Source organism: Tympanuchus pallidicinctus, unplaced genomic scaffold, assembly GCF_026119805.1.
Source record: "Tympanuchus pallidicinctus isolate F22 unplaced genomic scaffold, pur_lepc_1.0 scaffold17, whole genome shotgun sequence".
NCBI classification, from domain to species: domain Eukaryota; kingdom Metazoa; phylum Chordata; class Aves; order Galliformes; family Phasianidae; genus Tympanuchus; species Tympanuchus pallidicinctus.
The window spans coordinates 5866255-5886403 of record NW_026294690.1 but is presented as its reverse complement, the minus strand read 5'-3'; the positions used below and the strand labels follow the sequence as shown (position 1 = coordinate 5886403).

The 20149-nt window shown below is 52.8% G+C and overlaps 1 protein-coding gene and 1 long non-coding RNA gene across 2 annotated transcripts; both read right to left on the bottom strand.

Annotated features, from left to right (window-relative positions):
- Positions 1 to 5113: 5113 nt before the first annotated feature.
- On the bottom strand, positions 5114 to 7590 carry BARX1 (BARX homeobox 1). Its single transcript, XM_052678574.1, has 4 exons — positions 7296 to 7590; positions 6009 to 6297; positions 5834 to 5918; positions 5114 to 5631 (listed from the first exon to the last, which is right to left on the bottom strand). The coding sequence occupies exons 1-4, from the start codon at positions 7498 to 7500 to the stop codon at positions 5467 to 5469; spliced, it is 744 nt and encodes a 247-aa protein (XP_052534534.1). The 5' UTR covers positions 7501 to 7590; the 3' UTR covers positions 5114 to 5466.
- Positions 7591 to 19238: 11648 nt separating this feature from the next.
- On the bottom strand, positions 19239 to 20053 carry LOC128078472 (uncharacterized). Its single transcript, XR_008205662.1, has 2 exons — positions 19399 to 20053; positions 19239 to 19310 (listed from the first exon to the last, which is right to left on the bottom strand). It is a non-coding gene; the product is annotated as an uncharacterized LOC128078472 (long non-coding RNA).
- Positions 20054 to 20149: the final 96 nt, after the last annotated feature.

The following is a 20149-nucleotide window of genomic DNA, read 5'->3' as shown; positions in this document are numbered from 1 at the left end:
ATCCATTCTGCAAGGAGAGCTGTGTGTTAAGCCTGATACATTCCTCCTTCCCCACTCCAAGTCATGCTTCTCCCACACAGCCTGTTTTCACACTGCAAATACAAAATTTGGCTAAGACAAAGTTTCCTGAAGACTGTCACAAATTCCTTAACTTCCATTCAAAGAATCAGTTCTCTGGAACAAAGGGAGAAATCTTGACTTACAGAACTTATCCTGAACTGTGGATCCTGGGGTTCAGCCTTCACGTTGCTCCTGCTGGGGATGAAAGAGTCAACCAGACACTATTTTGTTTGTACCTGCTAGCCAGCGAAGGTTACAGACCACTAATTGATGTGGTTATGTAAAGTTTGTGATGTTCTATGTATTTTTTAAGGGTTTTGTTTTTGTTTTTTTTCAAACTTCCCTGTATTTTTCCATTTAAACTAAGGATATAAAAGTTAAATCCAGTGGGCTTAGCTGCAGTTTACACACTGGGAAGTGTAAAGCACTGGAATTTACAAGCTTTCTGTACCATACACACACACACATTACAGCTAAACCAAAATTCTGCAAATATTCATTAAAATTCAGAAGCAAATTCAGTCATATTTATAGCTGCTTCACTTTTGATTTCTGCAAATATTTGAGCACTTGTACTTTACTAGTGCAAATACCAGTGAATAATGAACTTTAATTTCAAATCACCTATGACCTTAGCAGAGGACATTCAGATATGAAACGTGTGGTCTGTATGCTATTCCGATGAGAAATGCGTGCTGATCAAGAAACAAGCAGTACTTCTAACTTCTGGAATTGGAAGTATCAAGTCTGAATACATTTTCACACCCATTAACAGGGAACTTTCATCACAGAATTAAAAACAAAACAAAACAAGGACAACAAAAATCCTCACAGTGGCATCTCCATCTCAGCTGTGGCAGTAACACACCTCGAACAGCCAGAGCCAGAGGAGGCTGAACAACAGCAGGAGCTTCTGAACCTCTGTGGGGACTGGTGCACAGCCCAGAGCTCCACTAGGGCCCAGCATCCTAAGGAGAGCCCCTGCCCAGCAAATGGGAGCATCCAACAGCCCAGCTGTCGCGTTGACAAAAAGGAGAAGAGGATGATCATTGTTCAAGCATTTACTGAAAACTATTTTAATGTACTTCAGATACTATTCAGTTTGGAAAGCAATGTAAATGGGAGGTTAGCATCCAAAACTTGTGGTTCACGTTCAGCTCTTACTAAGTAGCTCAGAAAATTCCAACTGGGGGATCAGCTGGGAGCTGGCAGTCAGCTGGGCGGTAGAGAAGGAAAAAACCCCTTAGCCCAAATGGAACAGCCAGCTTCTTGCTTGCAGACCTTGCTGTGTTTTGGGAGTCACTTCCTAGACCACCAAATCAGACGTAACCTGCTGCTGTAGGATGACTTACACACACTTACCTGACACAACAGTCACACTACACACGGTGCGAGTTTGGAGGTTGCTGTAAGCCATAGAAGAATAGCCACTGCAGGGCTTGGGTTGCCAGTTCTAATGATTGCAGAATTGCCTCCAGAAAAGAATCGGAGCTGCTGTGACACAAAGCTTTCAGTGTGTAAACAACCGCTGCACAACCGCCTCTTCTCCTCATGGCTCTGTTTTCTTCATCCTCGCGTCTCTGACGGAGAGGGATTTTGCACGGGCAAGTTCCCAGGCTATCAGCTATGAAACATTAGATTGGGATCAGTTGTCACAAAGAAACATTATTTTAACACAATTTTCCACTGCAAGTCATGCTCGAGTAACTTCTGAGTATGATAACAAGTATTTTTCGAGTATGAGTAATGCTGTAAGAACATTTGCACCTGAACCCAGCAGGCACTCTGTGGCACTCAGAGCCTCCCTCCTTGAATAGCACCCTTACATAGAGCACACGGGCTTCAGTATCTGTTTAGAGAGCGAGCTACACTGCCAGCAGCCCTGGAAATAACCAGCTGGGGGGAAAAAAAAGCGTCGGAAAAATAAATCTTTTCATTGCGGCTAATGCCCAACCTTCAGACACAGATAATCTCCTCGTGTTCATTCAGCTTCCGTGTCATTTCGTTCAGGCAAGTTTCCACGTTCCCAGCCTAAAACCTCTCTTAAAAACGCTACGGGCTTATTTTGTGGTTTGTTAATATAGGTGCAATGTAAACAACGGATTTGAGGATCTCGCATAGAAAGAACCCGTTTGGTACATAATCGTGTTTTAATGGACGGCGTTTGTAAACCGGTGAAACCGTACCGGGCTGTGAGCGCGTGTTTCCATCAGCGCGGAGCTGGGCGCTTACTCACACACGTCTCGGGACACGAAATCCGCCCCCTGACGAACGCCATCGATGTCACCGGAGGCGGTCATCGCACGGCGGAGCTCCGGTTCTGGCGATTCCCTGCGGATCGCACGGAAAGGTGCAGCCCAGCGGCGGGCACAGCCCCAACCGGCCCACGGCTGCCCTGCACCCCGACCCTCCCCGCAGCCGTTCCCCTTACGCGGTGCCAAGGGCCTTCCGTCTGTCTGCCCGCGAGGCTGTTTGCGGCCGGGAGCTGACGGAGGGCAGAGCCTGGCGTGGGTTTCCTCGAGAAGCTTCATAAAAAGCGAATGTAGGGCGTCGGAGCTGAAAACTCACCTGAAGGGCGTTTTGTTCAGAGAGCCGTCATGACGTTCGCCGATTAACTGTGACCTGATCGGTGCTTAGACGTACGAAGGAACCGCTTTGATGGTGCTTTTCCAGCCCTCGGTCCACGCCCTTTGCTTTGCTTACAGAGAAAACATCGCCCGCGGCACCTCTGCTGCTGCGCTGACAGCGGGAGAGCTCGCAGCAGCGGGTGCGGGCCCGGCAGGGCTCACACATAGAGCACAGCACCGTGCCCAGCGCTGCGAACGACCCCGGGCGCGGACAGCCTCTGCACCGTGGGCCCCGCAGCTCCGAGCCGCTGTGATCGACAGCCGGCTGCGCTCCGTGCCTCCGCGTCACGCTTCGTTCAGCTGTGAGAGGTAATTAAGAAACGGAGCCATTGGGCTGCATTGGGAGTGTCTGCGTTGGCACCAACCTGCTCGCTGCCGTTCCCTCCGGGCGGGCGGCGGTGCGATGCGGCTCAGAGCGCCGGGAGCGCAACGCGGAATGAGCGCAGCGGAACGGCTGCAACAGAACAACGTAGAAACTCATTAAGACATCAGTGGCTTACAGCGAACCGAGTATTTTATACAAAATATATATATATTAAATATATATCGATTTTTTTTCTTTAAGTCGGATATAATTTCGTTTTCTTTCGGCTGATTTCTCACGTAGTAAGAGGAATTTGGTTTTAATTCTCATCCGTGTGGCCGCTCTGTTCCGTTCGCACGTCGCCGTGGTGCGGGCAGCTCTTTCCGAAAGGAAAGTTTGTCGTCAAAGTCAGCGCTGTTAAAACAAACGTTTTTAGGAGAATAATTCCACCGATGCGGAGGTCGCAGCAGCGCGGTGCCCCGCACACGGCTCTCCATTCACACCCCGCTCGCACACCATCGGACTGCCTGCTGGCAGCCAACATGAATACCGCTCGGGGCCGCCCGTCCCGCAGCCGCCAGGAAGTTCCCGGCCGGGCCCGTAGTGCTGGAAGCTCCCCGGGGAGATCTTTCCTTCTGCCGGGAGAAGCCTGAAGCCTTACTGCTCCACCTCTGCAGCTCCCGGGCCGGTGGAATGCTGCCATCGCCCCGCGGTGCCACACATAGGAAAGCGGCTCCGGGCGGCTGCTCGCGGCTCCAGAAGGGCTCCGTCGCACCCCGCCTGCCCCAGTCCCCAAACCGAGGGCAGCAACCCGGGAGGACGCGCCCTGGTGCCGCTGCGTTCCCCTAGCGCTGTCTGGAGAAAGAAAAAAAAAAAAAAAGAAAAAAAAAAAGAAAAAAGAAAAAGAAAAAAGAAAAAAATAAAGAAGTAAAATGAGTTTTCTTATTTAACGCTTTTACGGACTGTGAAAAATAATCACTTGTTCACCACTTACTCAAATGTGAAAAGAAAATATTAACACGATATCACAAGTGCAACAGGAATAACGTTTCCAAAGCGCTACTTAACGTTGGGCACAGCCTGTCTGTCCGTTAAGTCAGGTAAAGGCAGCCGGGAATCCGCCTTCTAATTACACGCGGTTCCTCCTTTCGGCTGCGCTGAAGCTGCTGTGCTGCAGCAGAACCACGGGCTGAGAGGAGACGGGAAGAGGCGGACGGACCGCGGGGTTCCGCTCCTCGAAAGCGCCGTCCTCGCCCTTCCCGACGCTGATCCCCGTCCCCAGGTCACGCCGAACCTTTCCAGCTGATTGTTTGTTTAAATCCAGGAGTCGTTTCAATGTAAGAATAAAAGCTGGCTTCCTGTTTACTCAGCACGGCCGTATCCTACGCTTACCGACGCCCCATCGCTCGGCCCGGCGGTTTGCTTAACGTGCTCCGGCAGCGGGAACCGGGAGCACCTGGGGCAGGCAGGGCCGGGGGAGCGGGCTAATGACCGCCCGTAATTACACAGCAGGCGAGCAATTAGCGCCCTGCAATTAGCGTTCCGCAGCCAAGGCTCGGCCTGGCCCTGCAAGGAAAGCCCGCAGCCCTCGGGGCCGGGCCCTGGGGCGGCTCTCCATCGCTCCCTGCCGCTCGCCACTTCCCGCAGCGCTTCTGGATTTTGTTGTTGTTGCTCTTTTTTTTCCAGGACGATGATAATTACATGTCGCTGTAGATGTTCTATCATTCGAAACTTCGACGGAAAAAAAAGTACAGCAAGGAATCAGAAAATTAAAAATAAAACAGTGCCACGGCTCCTTGCTACGTCGCCGCAACGAGCGCAGAGCCCCGGGGTCGGTGGAAGTTTTCTGCTCCCTGTGCCCGAGCTCTGCCCAGAGCGGCACCAACAGCGCTTTCCCAAAGCGGCGTTTAGATGTGCCGCCGCATCTCAGCCGCCTGTTAGACGGCAATGACGCATTTCTTAGAGAAATGACGACCATCGTCTCCCCCTCTGAGCGCGGCCGAGGCCCGGGTGGCCTCCGGGTGTGACGCGTGGCCGAGAACGAAGAAAAAAATAAAACAACAAACAAAATCAAAAACATAAAGAAACGATTAAAAAGAAAATAAAAAGCATTACTCAGAGCAATAGTCCATAAAATACTTTATTGAAATAAAGTAAATATCTTCGCATTAATAAAACCGATCATAAAATGCAGTTTTCGAGTAACTGGGGGCACCACAGGGTTTCACGCAGCGAGCAACGCCGAGGGCGGACCCGGTGCCCCCCGGCCGCAGCGCACCGCGGATCTCAGGGCCGGGACCCGAGCCGTGCGCTCTGTGCTCCGACCGCGGCCCCACCGCCCTCTGCCCCCGTCCTCTACCGCCCGGGCCGCTGCACACAGAGTTCCTCCCGCCCGGGGCTGCGCGCTCCGGGGCCCGGCGCGGCGCTGGGAGTCCCCGCGCACCCGGGCGGCGGCGGTGGGGCCGGGCCGTGCCCTCACTCCTCCTGGCTGACCTCAGCTGGCGAGCCCAGGCTCTCGGGGGGTTTCTCAGCGTCCCGGGCGCGCTCCTGCTCCGAGAGCTGCTCGCTGCTGGGGATGGAGTTCTTCTTGGGGCGGCCCTTGGGCTTGGTGGGGGACTCCAGGCCTCCCCCCTGCAGCACCTGCGGGGCGGGGAGGTCACAGCGATAGCCGCGTAAAGCAGCGCTCCGGTCTGCGGTACCGGTGGGGGAAGGTCCCGCTGCCCGAGCCGTACTGCGCGGAGCAGGGAGCGTGCTGTGGCCGCATGGAGCGGGGACATAACACGTATCAAAACATACATATATATACTTTTTTCCCCCTGGAGGGCCCGGCGCCGGCACTTACTATTTTCTTCCATTTCATACGCCTGTTCTGGTACCAGGTTTTCACCTGGAGCTGGCTGAGCCCCAGCGATTCGGCCAGGTCTATTCTGCGGGCGGGAGAGAGGCGGTAAGACCCGGCCCGGCCCGCGGCTTCCTTCTGCTCTCCGGACGATGCCCCCGCGCCGCCCCGCCGGTACCTGTCGGGCGTCGAGAGGTACTTCTGCTTCTCGAAGCGCTTCTCCAACCCCATGAGCTGCAGCTCTGTGAAGACGGTGCGGCTGCGGCGGCCCTTCTTGGCCTTGCTGCCCGGCTCGGGGCCGCCCGGCTCCAGCTTGCCGCGGAGGTGCAGCTCCAGCGGGAGGTGGGGCGAGGCGGAGCCGCCCTGCAGCCCCGAGCCGGCGGCCAGAAGAGCTGAGCCCAACCCCGAGCAGCCCAGGGGAGCCAGCGGGAACTTGAAGACTGCCGCCGGCTCCGCCTTCAGAACGGCTGCGGGAGAGAGCGGCCGTGAGAGCCGGGCGGCCCCGGAGGCTTCTCGCGTTGGGCTCCGCGCACGGCCCCGGGCCCTTCTCCCACCTCAGCCGCGGGGTCACGCCGTGCCCTGCAGCCGGCGGCAGGCAGTCACCCACCCAGCGATCCTCGCGTTACCCGCGGAAGCCTTTAGGAACCATTTAGGATCTGGTGCCGACTGACAGATTCAAGCGCTGCCGGGCCCACAGCCGCACAGTCAGACTCGTGCTCGGCCCCGACGTGCGGGGCCCTCCCGAGCGCCCAGGGATCTCGCACGAGTGGGCAGATCACGCTGCCCTATGTAGCACCGCGACCGCTATCCCAGCACCGAGCACGGCCCGGGGGCTTCGAAAGCACAGGCGGGCCCGGCCCGAGGAACACACACGGGCACACACTGGTGCGGGCCGGCATTTCAGACCCGTGTCTAAAACAATCCTGAATTCCCAGAGCTCCAAATACAGGTACTTCCCCATTACGGGGCTCGATGCTTTCCTGATTTCTTTTTTAAGAGGAAAGCAAAAATTTGGAATCCTCCCGTTCCATTCGCTTCGAGGGATAAATGAACTGCGTCTCTGCAGATAAAGACAGCTTTAGAAGCAAAAGCGTTTGCGATCGCAGATTAAATATTCGCGTTAACATAAAATAAACGTAAAATAAAATAACAAAAATCAACAACAAAAAAAAAAAAGCCAACAAACAACCCCCTCCAAAACCGAAACACAACAAGAAATCTGTCCTTAATACCCTATCCTGCACCACGTCCCGACACCACACCGCGCGGCTCGTACTCTCCATCCCCCATCTCTCCACGCACAGCACCGCTCCCCACGGCCCCACCGCCGCCCGCGCCCCGCACATGCGGCCCCGTCCCCGCCCGGAGAGCTGCAGGGAAGTTCCCAAGCTCTCCTCCCATAGGAGCGGCCTCACACGCGCCGGGAACCGCGGCCCCGCTCCCGTCCGACCCCGGCGGGACATACCGAGGTGGTTGTGGTAGGGCCGCGCCGATAGCAGCGCCTGCACCCCGAACTTGAGCAGCTCCCCTGGCGGCGCCGCGCCTTTGGCGTCGGGGGGGTCGGTGAGGATCTCCTCAATCATGAAACTGCGATAGCGGTGCGAGCGGTGGTCGGGAAAGGCTTCGGCCGGGAAGTAGTGCGCAGCCCCCAGCTCCAGCGGGTGCTGCATCCTCGCCGCCGCCCGGGCCGTGCCGAGCCGAGCCCGGCCGCCGGGCCCTAACGCAGCCCCCCGGCCGCTGGGAGCCGGGCAGCGGGGGCTCTGCCCATCGCCCCTACCCCGCCCTACCCCTGGGCAGGGCCCGGAGCGGGCCCCCCCCCCCCGCTCCGGCTCCGCGAGTGCCTCGGGACCGCCCCGAGCGCCGCCGGCCCGCGGCCGTTCCGCCGCACGCACGCACGGGGCGCGGCACCGGGCAGCACCTCCCCAACCCAACCCGGCCTGACGGGCAGCGGCTCTATTATACGGCCCCGGGGGCTGCGGAGGGCGGGGGAGGGCGCGGGAGGGGCCGCGGAGGAAGGAAGGGGCCGGGGCGGGCGAGTACCTGGAAGCGGGAGGTTACGGCGCAGCATTTGATCAGCTGCCATATAAAGCAAACGGGCCCCAAGGCGGGCAGCGGGCAGGCACACACCCAACCGAATGCGGTGCCGGAGCTGCCGTGTCCCCCCCGCCCCCTCCTCCTTACGGCAGGGCGCTCCTGGCACGGCCCGCCACCTGCCCGCCCCTTCCCCGCTTCCTCCCCTCTTCCTCGGACACGGCCCCGCTCGGCCCCGGGCAGCGCAGCGCAGCGCAGCGCCGGCCCCCGCGGAAGGACCCGAGCTCGGCCACATCCCTATGGAGATGAGCAGTTGGTCGGGAAAAGAAACAAAGCGCAGCGCGGAGTGGAACGCTTCTCCCGGCGTTTAGAGCCGTTTGACGAACGTTGCGCTCGGCACAGCGGGGTTCGTTCCTTTCTCTCCAAGCCGTGCCGCGCACCACCGCACGGTTCGTGCTCGCTGCCTGAATGCCCTGAGCGGGGCTCTGCGGAGGGGGTACAGAGCCGTCCTCCGGTAGCCGCCGTCGGGGCCGATCCCGCAGCCCTGCATCCCGTCGCTGCCCCGGGCCCGGTGCAGCGGGAACCCCACACGGAGCGGAGGGCACTGAGCCGGGCCGGTCACTGTGCCGGTGTCACTCTCGGTCTGCAGTGCTGTGCCTCCTACAACAGCCAGGTGCTCTCAGCTGCTCGATGCTCCGTCCCGCACTGACTCCCCCGTAACCCGCACAATGTGCTGGCACGAAGCTGTTCTGCTCGGATTTTCTGTTTTCTCCGCGTCCCGTCAATTTAAAACGACGCTCTACAACCCGTGAGAGGGCTTTGGGGAACACCCTCCCCATCCCCCTTTTCCACTGCGGGGTCTCGAGCGTCCTCGGCAAAAATGTATTCCCCTCCCCTCGCCTCCACCCCGGGGCACAGCACCGACCGGGCACTTCCGACAATTCGTGGCCCCGCAGACGCCGACACGGTCGAGGGTCGGAGCCGCAGCGGTGCGGATCGGTGCGGTGCTCCGCTGCGGGGCGGTGACGCTGTTCTGCGGGAAGGACGGGAGCTTTCACCCTCCGGCTGCACCCTAGGATAATGGTTTAAAATCGCTGCAATGCGAATCTCTCCGCCCAAAGAAAATACGTTGGTGTATATACATGTAAATATATAGAACTATTTTTAATCGTGACTCTTAAAATGACGGAAATCGTTTAATTCACAGAACCCTCAAATTCGAGCACCGATGTCGCACCTCCCGCCCGGCTCTGCGCCGGGGGATGCGATCCTCTGCTGCTTCCCAGCCAGCCCCATGCCGTGGGGACGCGCTGGACATTGTCTGCCATTCGGCAGCTATGGGGCGAACGAACGCAGCCCCGAATTACGCGCACTTCGTTTTCCATCTACTGCAAGGGAAGCGCCGTGGTCTTCTTAAAAAGAAAACGCTCCGCATTTGACGGGTGCTTGTGTTGTTTGCACCAGGCGAAGCGTTTATCGTACCGTTAGAAATGCAGGATATTCCTAAAGCCACCTCACTGTTCGCAATTTGTTTCTATTTTTTAACCAAAACGTTCACATTCGTTTCGGGACTCATAGGTCCCTCCTAGGGCACACTTCACAGCCCTCTGCCGCTCACTGTCACACCGCGGCTGTTCCGAGGGCTGAGGGAGAAATGGGGGGAATGGAATCCCCGCGGTTCCGCATCTCTCCCGGTGCTGCGGGCGGTTCATTCCCGTTTTGAAGGGAAGGAGAGTTTTGTCTTTTTTCCCATCTTTCTTTCGTTAAGATCCCATTGCGTTTCCCTGCTCAGAGAGACCATAACACGAAAATTAGCCAGAGAAACGCTCTCGCATCGCGGTACTTTAGGAAACGCCCTGAGTGCAACGGGGAAAGCGATTTTGTGCAGAAAGGGCGACGAGTGGGTATGGATTAGACAGAAGTATATAGATACAGATAGATACAGAGATTATATATATATATATATATGGATATGGATATGGATATGGATATGGATAGAGATGTAGATATATAGATATAGCTATGGAAATAGAGATATAGAGATATGGAGACAGAGATGGAGATGGAGATGGAGATGGATTGACCCCACCGTCCCGTTCCCCTCTCCCCCCCCCCTCCCCTCTCACATCCCCGCACCACCGGCCCCGTCCCCACGGCCCCGGGGCGGCCTCGGAGCGCTGCGGGCCCCGGCGCTGCCTTCTGCTGGCACTCGGCGTCCAGGAAATCCGCAAAGCGGTTGGAAAAGAGTGGAAGCCGTGACATCACGCGGGGCAGGAGGGTGAGGGAGCGGCTCCGTCCGAGCAGCGCGCTGCTCTCGGGGCCGCGGGGAGCTCCGTGCTGACACGCGGACCTCAAAAGCGATGCTCGCGGCCACGCGGCCCGGCCATTCCTTCCTTACGGCTTCGGGCAGAAGTTGCGGAGCTCTGTGCCCCCGCACAGAGGCAAATCCCCGCTCCGCCGCCTCCGGACCTCTTTCCTCCAAACCCTGCAAACGGACGGAATCCATCTCCGTAGCTGCCGCTCTCTGGAGAGATCTGTGCCCGTACCGGGAGCTGCCCTCCGTGCGACCGCCGTGCTGCGGAACAGCACGCACAGTGAATAGTGTCCTACTGGGATAAACGGTGAGTCCCTCACTTTTCTTACTTTTCTTTTTCTTTCTTTCCTTTTTTTTTTTTTTTCCCCCCCTTTTAAAATAGCGGAGTTCTGCTTGTTTGTTTGTTTGTTTGTTTGTTGTTTTACTGTTGTTTTCCTTTGTTTTGCGGTTGTTTTGGTGGATTTGTTTTCCTTTTCCTTGCTTCACAGAGGAGGGGAGCAATTCTCGGAAGCACAAACCAGCCGCGAGCGTCGGTAGAGGCAGCGTTGGGGCTGAGACAGCTCTTCCAGGCACTGCCCCATCCGCACATCGACCTCGGGGCTGACACGGGGCACCGCTGGCTCAGCTCGCTCAGCTGCCCCGATCAATGTCACGGCTGTCAGAGGGCCGCGGTTACGCTTTCCCCTGCTGACAGCTCATACAGAGCTGTCTTTCTCCCTTCTCCACCCGGACCTGCTATCAAACCCAAGAAAACTAGCCAACCGAAAGAAATAGCAGAGTCGTCTGCATTGCTCGGGGCAGCTCCTGCACTGTCCTGCCCAGCAGCGTCGCAGAGGAGCAGTTCTGGGGTGCTGTTATGCCCATGCTGACACAGTGCTGACACGGTTCTGGTACGGCCTTTAGCACCCAGCTCTCCACCTGTCACACACAAAACCAACGTATGGCTTTGATGCACAGCTCCAACACGGGGAAATGGCGCCGAGCCCCTCAGTGACGTGATGGGGAGCAGGAGCAGAAATCTTTCATTGTGGGACTTCGGGATGGCTGTGCCACACTTCCAGCCACAACCAAACCCTGCACAGCACTGCCACAGCCACGTATGGGCACGGAGCCACGTGCAGAGCTGCAGGCAGCGAGTGTGCTCTATGATGGCCGGGCACAAACACACCGTGAGCCAAAGGTGGGTGCACCAGGTCAGTAATTACAGCCTGTCTGAAACCACAGCTATGGCTGTACCAGTTATTTCTAGATGCTAAACAGGCCCCAAACAGAAAGGGGCCTGAAAGGAACTGTCCTTATCACCCCGGTGTTCAATTCAAGCAAGCCCCACATCTGCTGCCGAACAAGAGCTGCCCTCCTGATATCACATCATCCCCTATGCTGAGAACAGGTGATGAGTGCTGAGGCAGCCCACTGTTCACTGACTGGAATAGGGTAGTTTATAAAATCAAGTTAATGATTACATCTGTGTGGAGCGGGGCCTCCAATTTTAACAGAGAGACGAAGAAACAGAGCAAACCCCACATTCTGTGGGTTTGCAGCAGTGTTGGTCTCTGGTTCCACCTGGTTGTGCCTTTATGGAGCAGCGGGGAGGTGCTGCAGGCATTTAACACAATAATGGCTAATTGAAACTTTTTATTTCTAAAATAGCACCATGTTTTATACATATTAAAATCATATTAAAGCTGACTTGCCAGACTCTCCTGAGCACCACTACAGCCAGTTAAAAAGCCTGTTAAGAGCCAATTAAATTCTATAACGAGCACACAATATAAAACAATTAAGTGGTGGTGGCTCTTTTCTGTTAGCTTATTTCTCTGCCTTTGCATTTCTACGCAAATCTTATTTTAAAGTGTTGTACAGACCCACCAAAGTGCGCTCCCAGCAGAGCAGGAGCAAAATGTCTCCCCACTCTCATGGAACTAAGTAGGCTGGAGCTGGATGTGCTGCAGAGTGCGCCCACTGAACGCTGAATAAAATCACACTGATGAGAAATGCTTAAAGTAAAGTTCCCAAACTGAACACCCAGATGTCTGAAGTCCCTGCAGGGTGGGCTCGGTGGTGCCAAGCTGGGCACCAAGCAGTGCCTGATGTCCACGGCCCCAGGCAGCCTCTGTGGCCACCACCAGACCAGGGCATGGCCAGCAGCTATGCGGAGCTTCACCTGCAGAAGGCAATGGGAACTGGGGATCCTAGGCACAGCACACACAGAAGGTTAAACTGATTTACTACCTTGGGATGGAATAATGTTTTTAGAATAAAATTATGCTACATGGATTAGGATTTCCTGTATGCTGTTTACATTCCTGAGAGCCTTTATCTGTTTTAATCTCTATAGTTTGGCTGAGATTCAGTGGATGCTTAAAAATGAAACTTTTGCTGCAGGAATCTTGGTCATAAGGGTGCAGGGCTTGGGCACAAGGAAACTGAGGGATGGTAGGGAGCAGATGGCACTGGTTTGCCACAGATGTGTGCATGGGGGGAGGATTGCCTTTCCTGTGACACGGAACTCCACAGTTGCAGCAGTACAGGTGTGCTGCCCAGAGCCATCTCAGTGCTGTACGGCCAAGCTGAGCAAAGGTGCTGCGCCTCCTTGGTGCCTCACGCCTTGGCAGGAGAGATCCCACTAAAACCTTCTTTCAGGACTTTGCCCAACACTGGTCATGGAGTGGTGCGATGACACGAAGGCTGGTTTCACCTTGCTTGCTTCAGTGGGTACTCAAACAGCTGTGCCCTCAGTGGAGGTGCACACCTGGTGATCTCCCAGCTTGCACCAAGGACTCCAACAAACCCCCATCCTGGGACCCCACTCAGGGTGATGCTCACACTACCAAACACCTGTTTTGGTTCCTACTGATGTTGCTGTGGTGCTAAAGGAAGTCAGGCAGCTCCTGGTCTGCACTCTGTGAGGGCAAAGGCTGCCTGCATCAGTGCAGTGCCACCACCTCAGGCCAAATGAGAGCTGTTTTCTGCCCTGTCTGCCCTGCAGCCTGCCGTTTGATACGACACATTTCTACTTACCACATCCAGCACAGAACCATAAACCCATACATGGACACAGCCGCTTAAGAAGTTTAAACAATTTTGCTTTTCTGTACGTATATTATGACACTTCCAAATTTTTTGGACGAAATTCCACCACCCGATAGCGATCTGAGCCGCAGACGGGTTCGCTTAGCTCAGTTCTAGGCCTCATCCGCCAGCTTCTTCCCTTCGCCTCCCGCTCACTGCGCAGGGCCGGGGGCTCCCGCAGCATCCCGGGGCTGGGGATCGAGGGCCGGGTCCGCGGCTCAGGGCCGGCGGATCTCGGGCCGCGGGTGCCCTCTGGCGGGCCCCGCCGCAGCGCCAGCCTCCCCGGTACATCGCCAGGGATAAGAGCAGCATCGCAGCGTGTGACCGCCTCAGTCGGATCTCTCCGGCAGCTTTTTCATCATTTAGGTTCCAAAAAAGAGGACTCAAAAGCTGAGACTGTAAAAAGCCTAATTAATGAGGATCATTGTCTCAAAGAAAGCTTAATTAATGAGGATCATTGTTTCAAAGAGGTTTGACGTCGGTGGCAATAGAAACGCCTCTGCGCATCGGACCGTTGGGATACTGGCACCAGCAGACCAACTGCAATGTTCTGAGATCCTCCAGCACCAACGAAACTCCTGTTTAATCTCAGAGATGCCATGGAAGAACCAGAGTGCACGGCAAGACACAGGAGAACCTCCTCAAACCCATGCTGCTGGTCCCTCTTCCTGCACACCAGCTCACCAGCTGCCTCCTCCTAAAGCTCCAAGCTGTACTAAAGCAGCATGCTCTTTCCAACTTCTCTCCCTCACCTCCCCTCCACCATTTTGGTCCTAACTCCTACTCCTGCCTCCCAAGGCTCTTTGAGATCTCAGTCCATCCCAGATGCACTCCCAGAGAGCTCACATACCAAACCAAGACAGCAGTTTCCCAAGCCCGTTGCTCTTACAAAGCTCCCGCACGCTCCCTTTTCCCAAATCCATACCATATGCTCCAGCCATGCTCTCTGCTGATACTTTCTTTGATTCCAAGGCAGGAAGCTGATCAGCACTGTTAGGATTGGGCCCAAGGACTCCAAAAGCTCTGCCAGCCTGCCCTTGGCCAATGGCTTCCAGCACAGCCTTGTGCTTGCAAACAAACGGCACACACTTGTGATGATCCCTTGTCTTCTCCTGACCCCTCATTTGTCACCCTGCCAGCCCTCCCGTAAGACAGCACCACTCAGCTGCAAGGAAGGGTTCCCTTTCCAACACCCTGCAGCAGACAGCCAACCGTACTCAGAGCTTCTTTTCCTTCCAGTTCATGCTGAGCTCCTAAGCAAAAACTAAACGGTGGTGATCAAAACCCACACCCCTGGGAACCAAATAATTCTGCAGCTGTTTCCTGATCTTTTTAACCAAGCCCAAGTTCCCTCAGCCTCCTCTCAGCCTGCTTGCTGCTGAGAGTCCCAGTGAGTGGGAACTGGGCATCAGCTTCCAGCTTTCCTCTCCGAATGACAAGCCTTTGAGTTTTAAAGGATAGCCTGTCCTCCAGCAAGCTATGGAAGAGCCTTTCAGTTTGACATTTTTATAAACACCAACCTTTTTATCCTCACTGTTTGTTGTTGGAGGAAATCCCTTCTATTTCTTACGCATGTATAACATACAAAACAATTGAATTAATACCATATGGGGGTAGAGGGGTGAAAAGTCACGTCTACAGCCAAAATAGTTCAGGAAAACTGTACAGCTGAGGTTTAAGATTGCCTACAGTGACTTTGAATTTTGTTTAGACATCAGTGTTAATACTTCGTATGGATTATGTGGAGATTACAACAGCATGTGCTGCACGCTGTGTAATTTATGAACTATTAAACTTAATTCTTATGCTTTGGGGTTGTGAGTTATAACCGAGCAGAATCTAAACTACCACCAAATGGAAGACTTTCTCTTTTTCTTGATTAACATAAAACTTCAGTGAGTTGGCAGGGTGTGCAAAACCCAAGGCCGAATACTTGCATTCTCATCCTCAGCAAGCTGATAGCTCAGGTTTTAGAAATTTCAGTATCTTCTACACCCTTCACAAGTATAACAGCAGCGATAGAGTTCCCAGCAGTGCCATCTGACTGGCTGAGTGCTGTATGTGAGACTGAGGGTGGCAGTGAGGAAGTGCTTTTGTGCCTCTGAACGACAGAGGAAGGGCTGATGGTTACACTGAGTACTGTGGGTGTGTTCATTCAGAAAATCTGCAGGCATCCCGGCAGCATTGACGACGAGTCTGCACAGTCCTCAAAAACAGAGCTGCAATTTCTTGATTGTGGTGGAATGGAGTGTTTTTTTCACCTAGCTTGACTAGACACCAACCCAGCGGTGACAGCAGGGAGCTCAGGGCAGGCCAAGCCTCAACACTGGCTTACTTGGGCTCTCGTGAATGACATTTCTCACTCCCAATCCACGAGTTTACACAGCAGATCTCCTCAGCTCCGCAGAGGAGAAAGAAGGAACCACTATAAAAAATATACCTGGAAATCCTGAGCAGCAAAGAGGAGGTGCTGCTACTGCCCCGACACAAAGCTGCAGGCAGAGGTGGCCCCCACAGCCCTCCTCAGCCCTATCTCACCCATCTATTGGCACTGCTCAGAGAACAACCAAGGTTTGGCCGGATGGAGCTTTTGTTCCTTATGGATATTCAGCATCTGGGGCTCTATCCAGCAGCTGAAACACCATAAGGACTTCTACAAATTACACCCTTCAATAAATTATATTTTACTTTGACACATTTTGGTGTTTACAAGGTTTACTCGGGAGATGAAACAAAAGTTAATTACATCAACTGATACGTCAAGAAAATGGATGGATTTGATATCCCCTCCAGATGGGCTTCCTTTGCCTGGCAGCACGCACTGCACATCTTACAGCAGGAGGCAGAACGCGTTAGGAAGGCACATCTCAGCCATCACACTGACACTTCTTCATTACAGCGTATTTATTTTTTGTCACGTGCTTTGACAGAAGTCTCATAAAGTGTTACGCTCCTTCTGTAGGGTCAAAGTCTGGTGACCCTCCATGATTTTACAGAGAAGGAACATAATTTTAGAGGGCATGTTTATTATTTCTGAAAACAGTCCGTTTTCTATGCCAAGAGAACAGTTTTTCTGGACATACTTAGATGACAGCTCCACTCCACTGGCTCGCCCTCCTGACGAAGTCTCTCCTGCCAAGTGGTTTTGATCACAGTCTGGCAAACAACACCACATTAATAGCAGAGCTGAGCAAATAACCTCCAAAAAAAAACTGCTGATTTTTTAAAAACTTCTTTTCACTGCCTGCATGATATCCCCGAATCAAATGCGGTTTCCTTGAGCGCTGAAGGACTCTAATTTTAATGAAGAAAAAATGAAATCCATGCTATCAGAAGGGCTGTTTGCAGAATGGTTGGCAGTGATGAAGCAGCCCGTCTGCTGAGACCTTCCTGCACAACTGCACGTGGCTGTCAGTTCGAGCTCTGGAAACACAGCTTGCAGCTGTTTGTACTGACACAACCTTCACAGAAGGGGGCAATGAGATCACAGCCAAAGCAAACCTGCTTTAAAATATAGCTCCCCAGCAGCACTCCCATCTCCACATGAGAGCTGCCCCTGCCCTCTGCATACCCAGCTCGAGGAGCATCAATGGATTCGTAGAATCAGGGAATCATTTGAGTTGGAAGGGACTCCTAAAGGCCATCTGGTCCAAGTCCCCTCCACAGAGCAGGGACACCTAAAGCTCCATCAGGTGCTCTGAGCACAAGCAGCCTGACCTCGGATGTCTGCAGGGATGAGGCACCTATCACCTCTCAGGGCAATCTGTGCCACTACCTCACCACCTTTATCCTAAAAAACTTTTCCTTATATCAAATCAGAACCTCCCCAATGAGAATTCTTCCTTTGAATATGTGTAATTCCCTCTGTCAAAGCCTAATCCTGAAGTCTCTCTGGGTTCTGTTCAGTGCCTTGAAAACCATTAACACAAGGCTTCACATCTGCAGCTCAGCCTTCCTGATCTCGCCTTCCTACACAAACTTTGGGACAGATTGCTCTGCTTTGGCAACTAAAACCAGCATAGAGCCATCGTCCCACTCTGCTTCTCAGCCATCCCATGCAGTTTGTCAAGAAGCAATTCCTCCTTGTCCTTGTTCTATCTTTCCAGGGGAAAAATAAAACAAACAAACAAAACAAACAAACAAACAAAAACTTCTTTAATCCCTCCTCTTTCAACATTTCCCTTCATTTCCCTTAGGAAGCGGCCATTCCACAGTGTAAACTTGTTTTCCTTAGAGGGAAAGAAAACTATTATTTAGTTAGTAACCCACTCTGCTATCAGATAGCTGCTTTCATGCACTCAGAGGCTCTTAGCAGGCACTGATTATTAAGAAACTGATCACATGCGTGCAGAGGTGACTGAGAGCAGTCACTTAGCATCACAAGGATTATGGCATGTATCCTTTGTAGGTCCACCAACCCAAGCTAATGTGGAAGCCATGGAAAACCCCCTTTAATTGAAGGCTTATAAAATCAAAGAGAAAAAAATTTAAAAACACCAAAAAGCTGGAGCCTGTAGACTAATAAGCTTTAATCATCCCCAAATCACCACTAGATTGAACTACACCTCACTTAACATATTTTGTTTCTAATGCTCAAGGCAGAGTGGTAAGAGAATATGGTTTAAATTAGCTCCCTGCAAACTTACAGCTGCTATGGTATCCTATTAAAATTTATTTCCTTCCATTGTGGCTCATATTAAGTTGCAGCTATTGGGTTGCATGCAACTCCAACCATTACAGACTTTATAAAATGAAAAGTACTTAAGGATTTTTTTTAGAAGATCCAAAGATTACCCACGGATGAACGATGAAAGCAGATTACTAAAATAAAGACCAGGTCACATCTTCACTACTGCAGCAGCATTTCTTGAATGCCTCTTTGGAAAGCATTGCCACCTTCCACTGAGCACCCCTCCAACTTCAGAAGCAGCCCCTGCAGCTATTTTTTCTTGCTACAGCTTTATTTCACTGCATCTGCTGATTACCCCTTTCAGCCTTTTGTTCCCTTCCCATAATACTGACGTTCACTGTGAACAAGAGAGACATTGTCCCGTGCAGTGATGCGCCTGCATAAGCACTGCAAATCAAAGGCTTGCAGTGAAAGTCTAAATCATCTTTGTAAACGCTGTGTTTACTCTGGAAAAGGACACTGTGACAGTAAGCAAGTGGGACTTGAAAAAACAAAAGCAGGAATAACACATTTAAATTCAGTGCTTGCACAAGAGAGGGAAGCAGCAGGAGCTACTCGGATGCAGAAATCATGGTACAAGTTTGAAGGCAAACATCCTGTGCTCCTCACAGCGTCTTACTCACCAGATTAACCAGGTACAGTTTTCACCAGCTAACTGCAGGCTTTGAACTGGAAAGTGCTCAGCATGTCTCGCCAACAAACACTCTTTATTTTGGCAGAACATGAGATCAAAGTGCAAAGCATCACAGGTGGATCTCCAAAAGGCGTACGAACTACTGCAGTGAAGCACAGGAACTTTGAGACGAAGCAATTTGAGCCCCCAAATACAAGGCACATAGAAGGAAGTATCTTAATAAGGAATAAAGTGTGAAGAGTTGAGAATGAATCACACAGACACACGCTGCTAATTTGCCACAAGGTGGCATGTGCTGATAATAATAATAAATTTCAGCCAGGTAAGGTTTTTAAGATCCAAACAGCAGGACATAGATCTGGGAAAGGTGGGTTCAGCCTCATGGAGTTACTCCACGGGTGTCTGCTTTGAACTCAGCCCTACGGAATCTCACTAATGTACCCAGAAACATCACCAAACTTGAACGCATGCTTCTTCCTGCAGGAAGTTTGTGTATCATGTAATTACACAAGCACCAATGTGGGAGCAGGTATCTGAAGTCACACACAGCTCAGCATTCCAGGCCAGGCCCAGCAGAGGCTCCACCACCTGCCAGGGCTGCCCATGGCAGTGCTCCTGCTGAGGAGCAGATCGAAGAAATCGATGCCTAGAAACTTAACAGCACAGGTTTGTTACCGTTCAGTCAGGCATTCTTTATCAGCAGTGCCAGGAAGCGCTGGGGATATTTCCACCATGAGTGCTTCAAAGATGACATGATTCAGAGTCCATCAATTTGCACAGATAGTACATATTCATCATTACCCATGAGATAATTAACATACACACACCTATCTCGGGCAGTGATTTATCAGGTTTCCAGTCTTCTATTCCATGGTCTCTTCTACCGTCTGGTGTCCGTTTAGCATCATGACAGCCCATTCAGCAGCCTTTTCCTTCATCCTGTGGTCTTCTTCACTCACCCTCTACATGAACTCTCTTCACTGACACATGTTCAGTATGAGAATGGCTATAGGAAGTAATTTACAGGTACCAAAATTGTAGTGTTTGCTCACTCAGCCCTTATTTCTGAGCACCTGCTTATTCTTGGATAGAGGTAAGTTTGGCAGCCTGCCTTCTAATGCTATACACCGGGGTGCTGGAAGACAAGGAGGCTTCTTTTGATGCCTGGCAAGCCTACTCACATGGTTTCAATTATTGTTTCTTTTGCTGTAAAGCCGAATAGCCTTACAACATGCTTTCTAGTCTATAATGCTACATCCTTAACTATTCACAACATCTAAAAGCCATTACAGTTTTGCAAGCAAGAACTAACCACGTAATACAATTCAACAGCTGTATTTCTAAAATTTTGCTACAAATCATTGCGCCTTTACTTCTTCAAGCCAGCAGGAATTCTTCCTCTCACCCAACCTCGCTACTGACGCAGCCTGGGAATCTGCCTCGGGACGCCAGGCAGCGCCTACGGGAAGGAAGCAAAGCGGTGCCTCGGGAAGCGGTAAGAGATGTTACACCGCATCCCAGCTTCCCACCGCCGCCTCCTCGCCGCCCTCCCAAGGCCCGGCACCGCCACACTCCGCT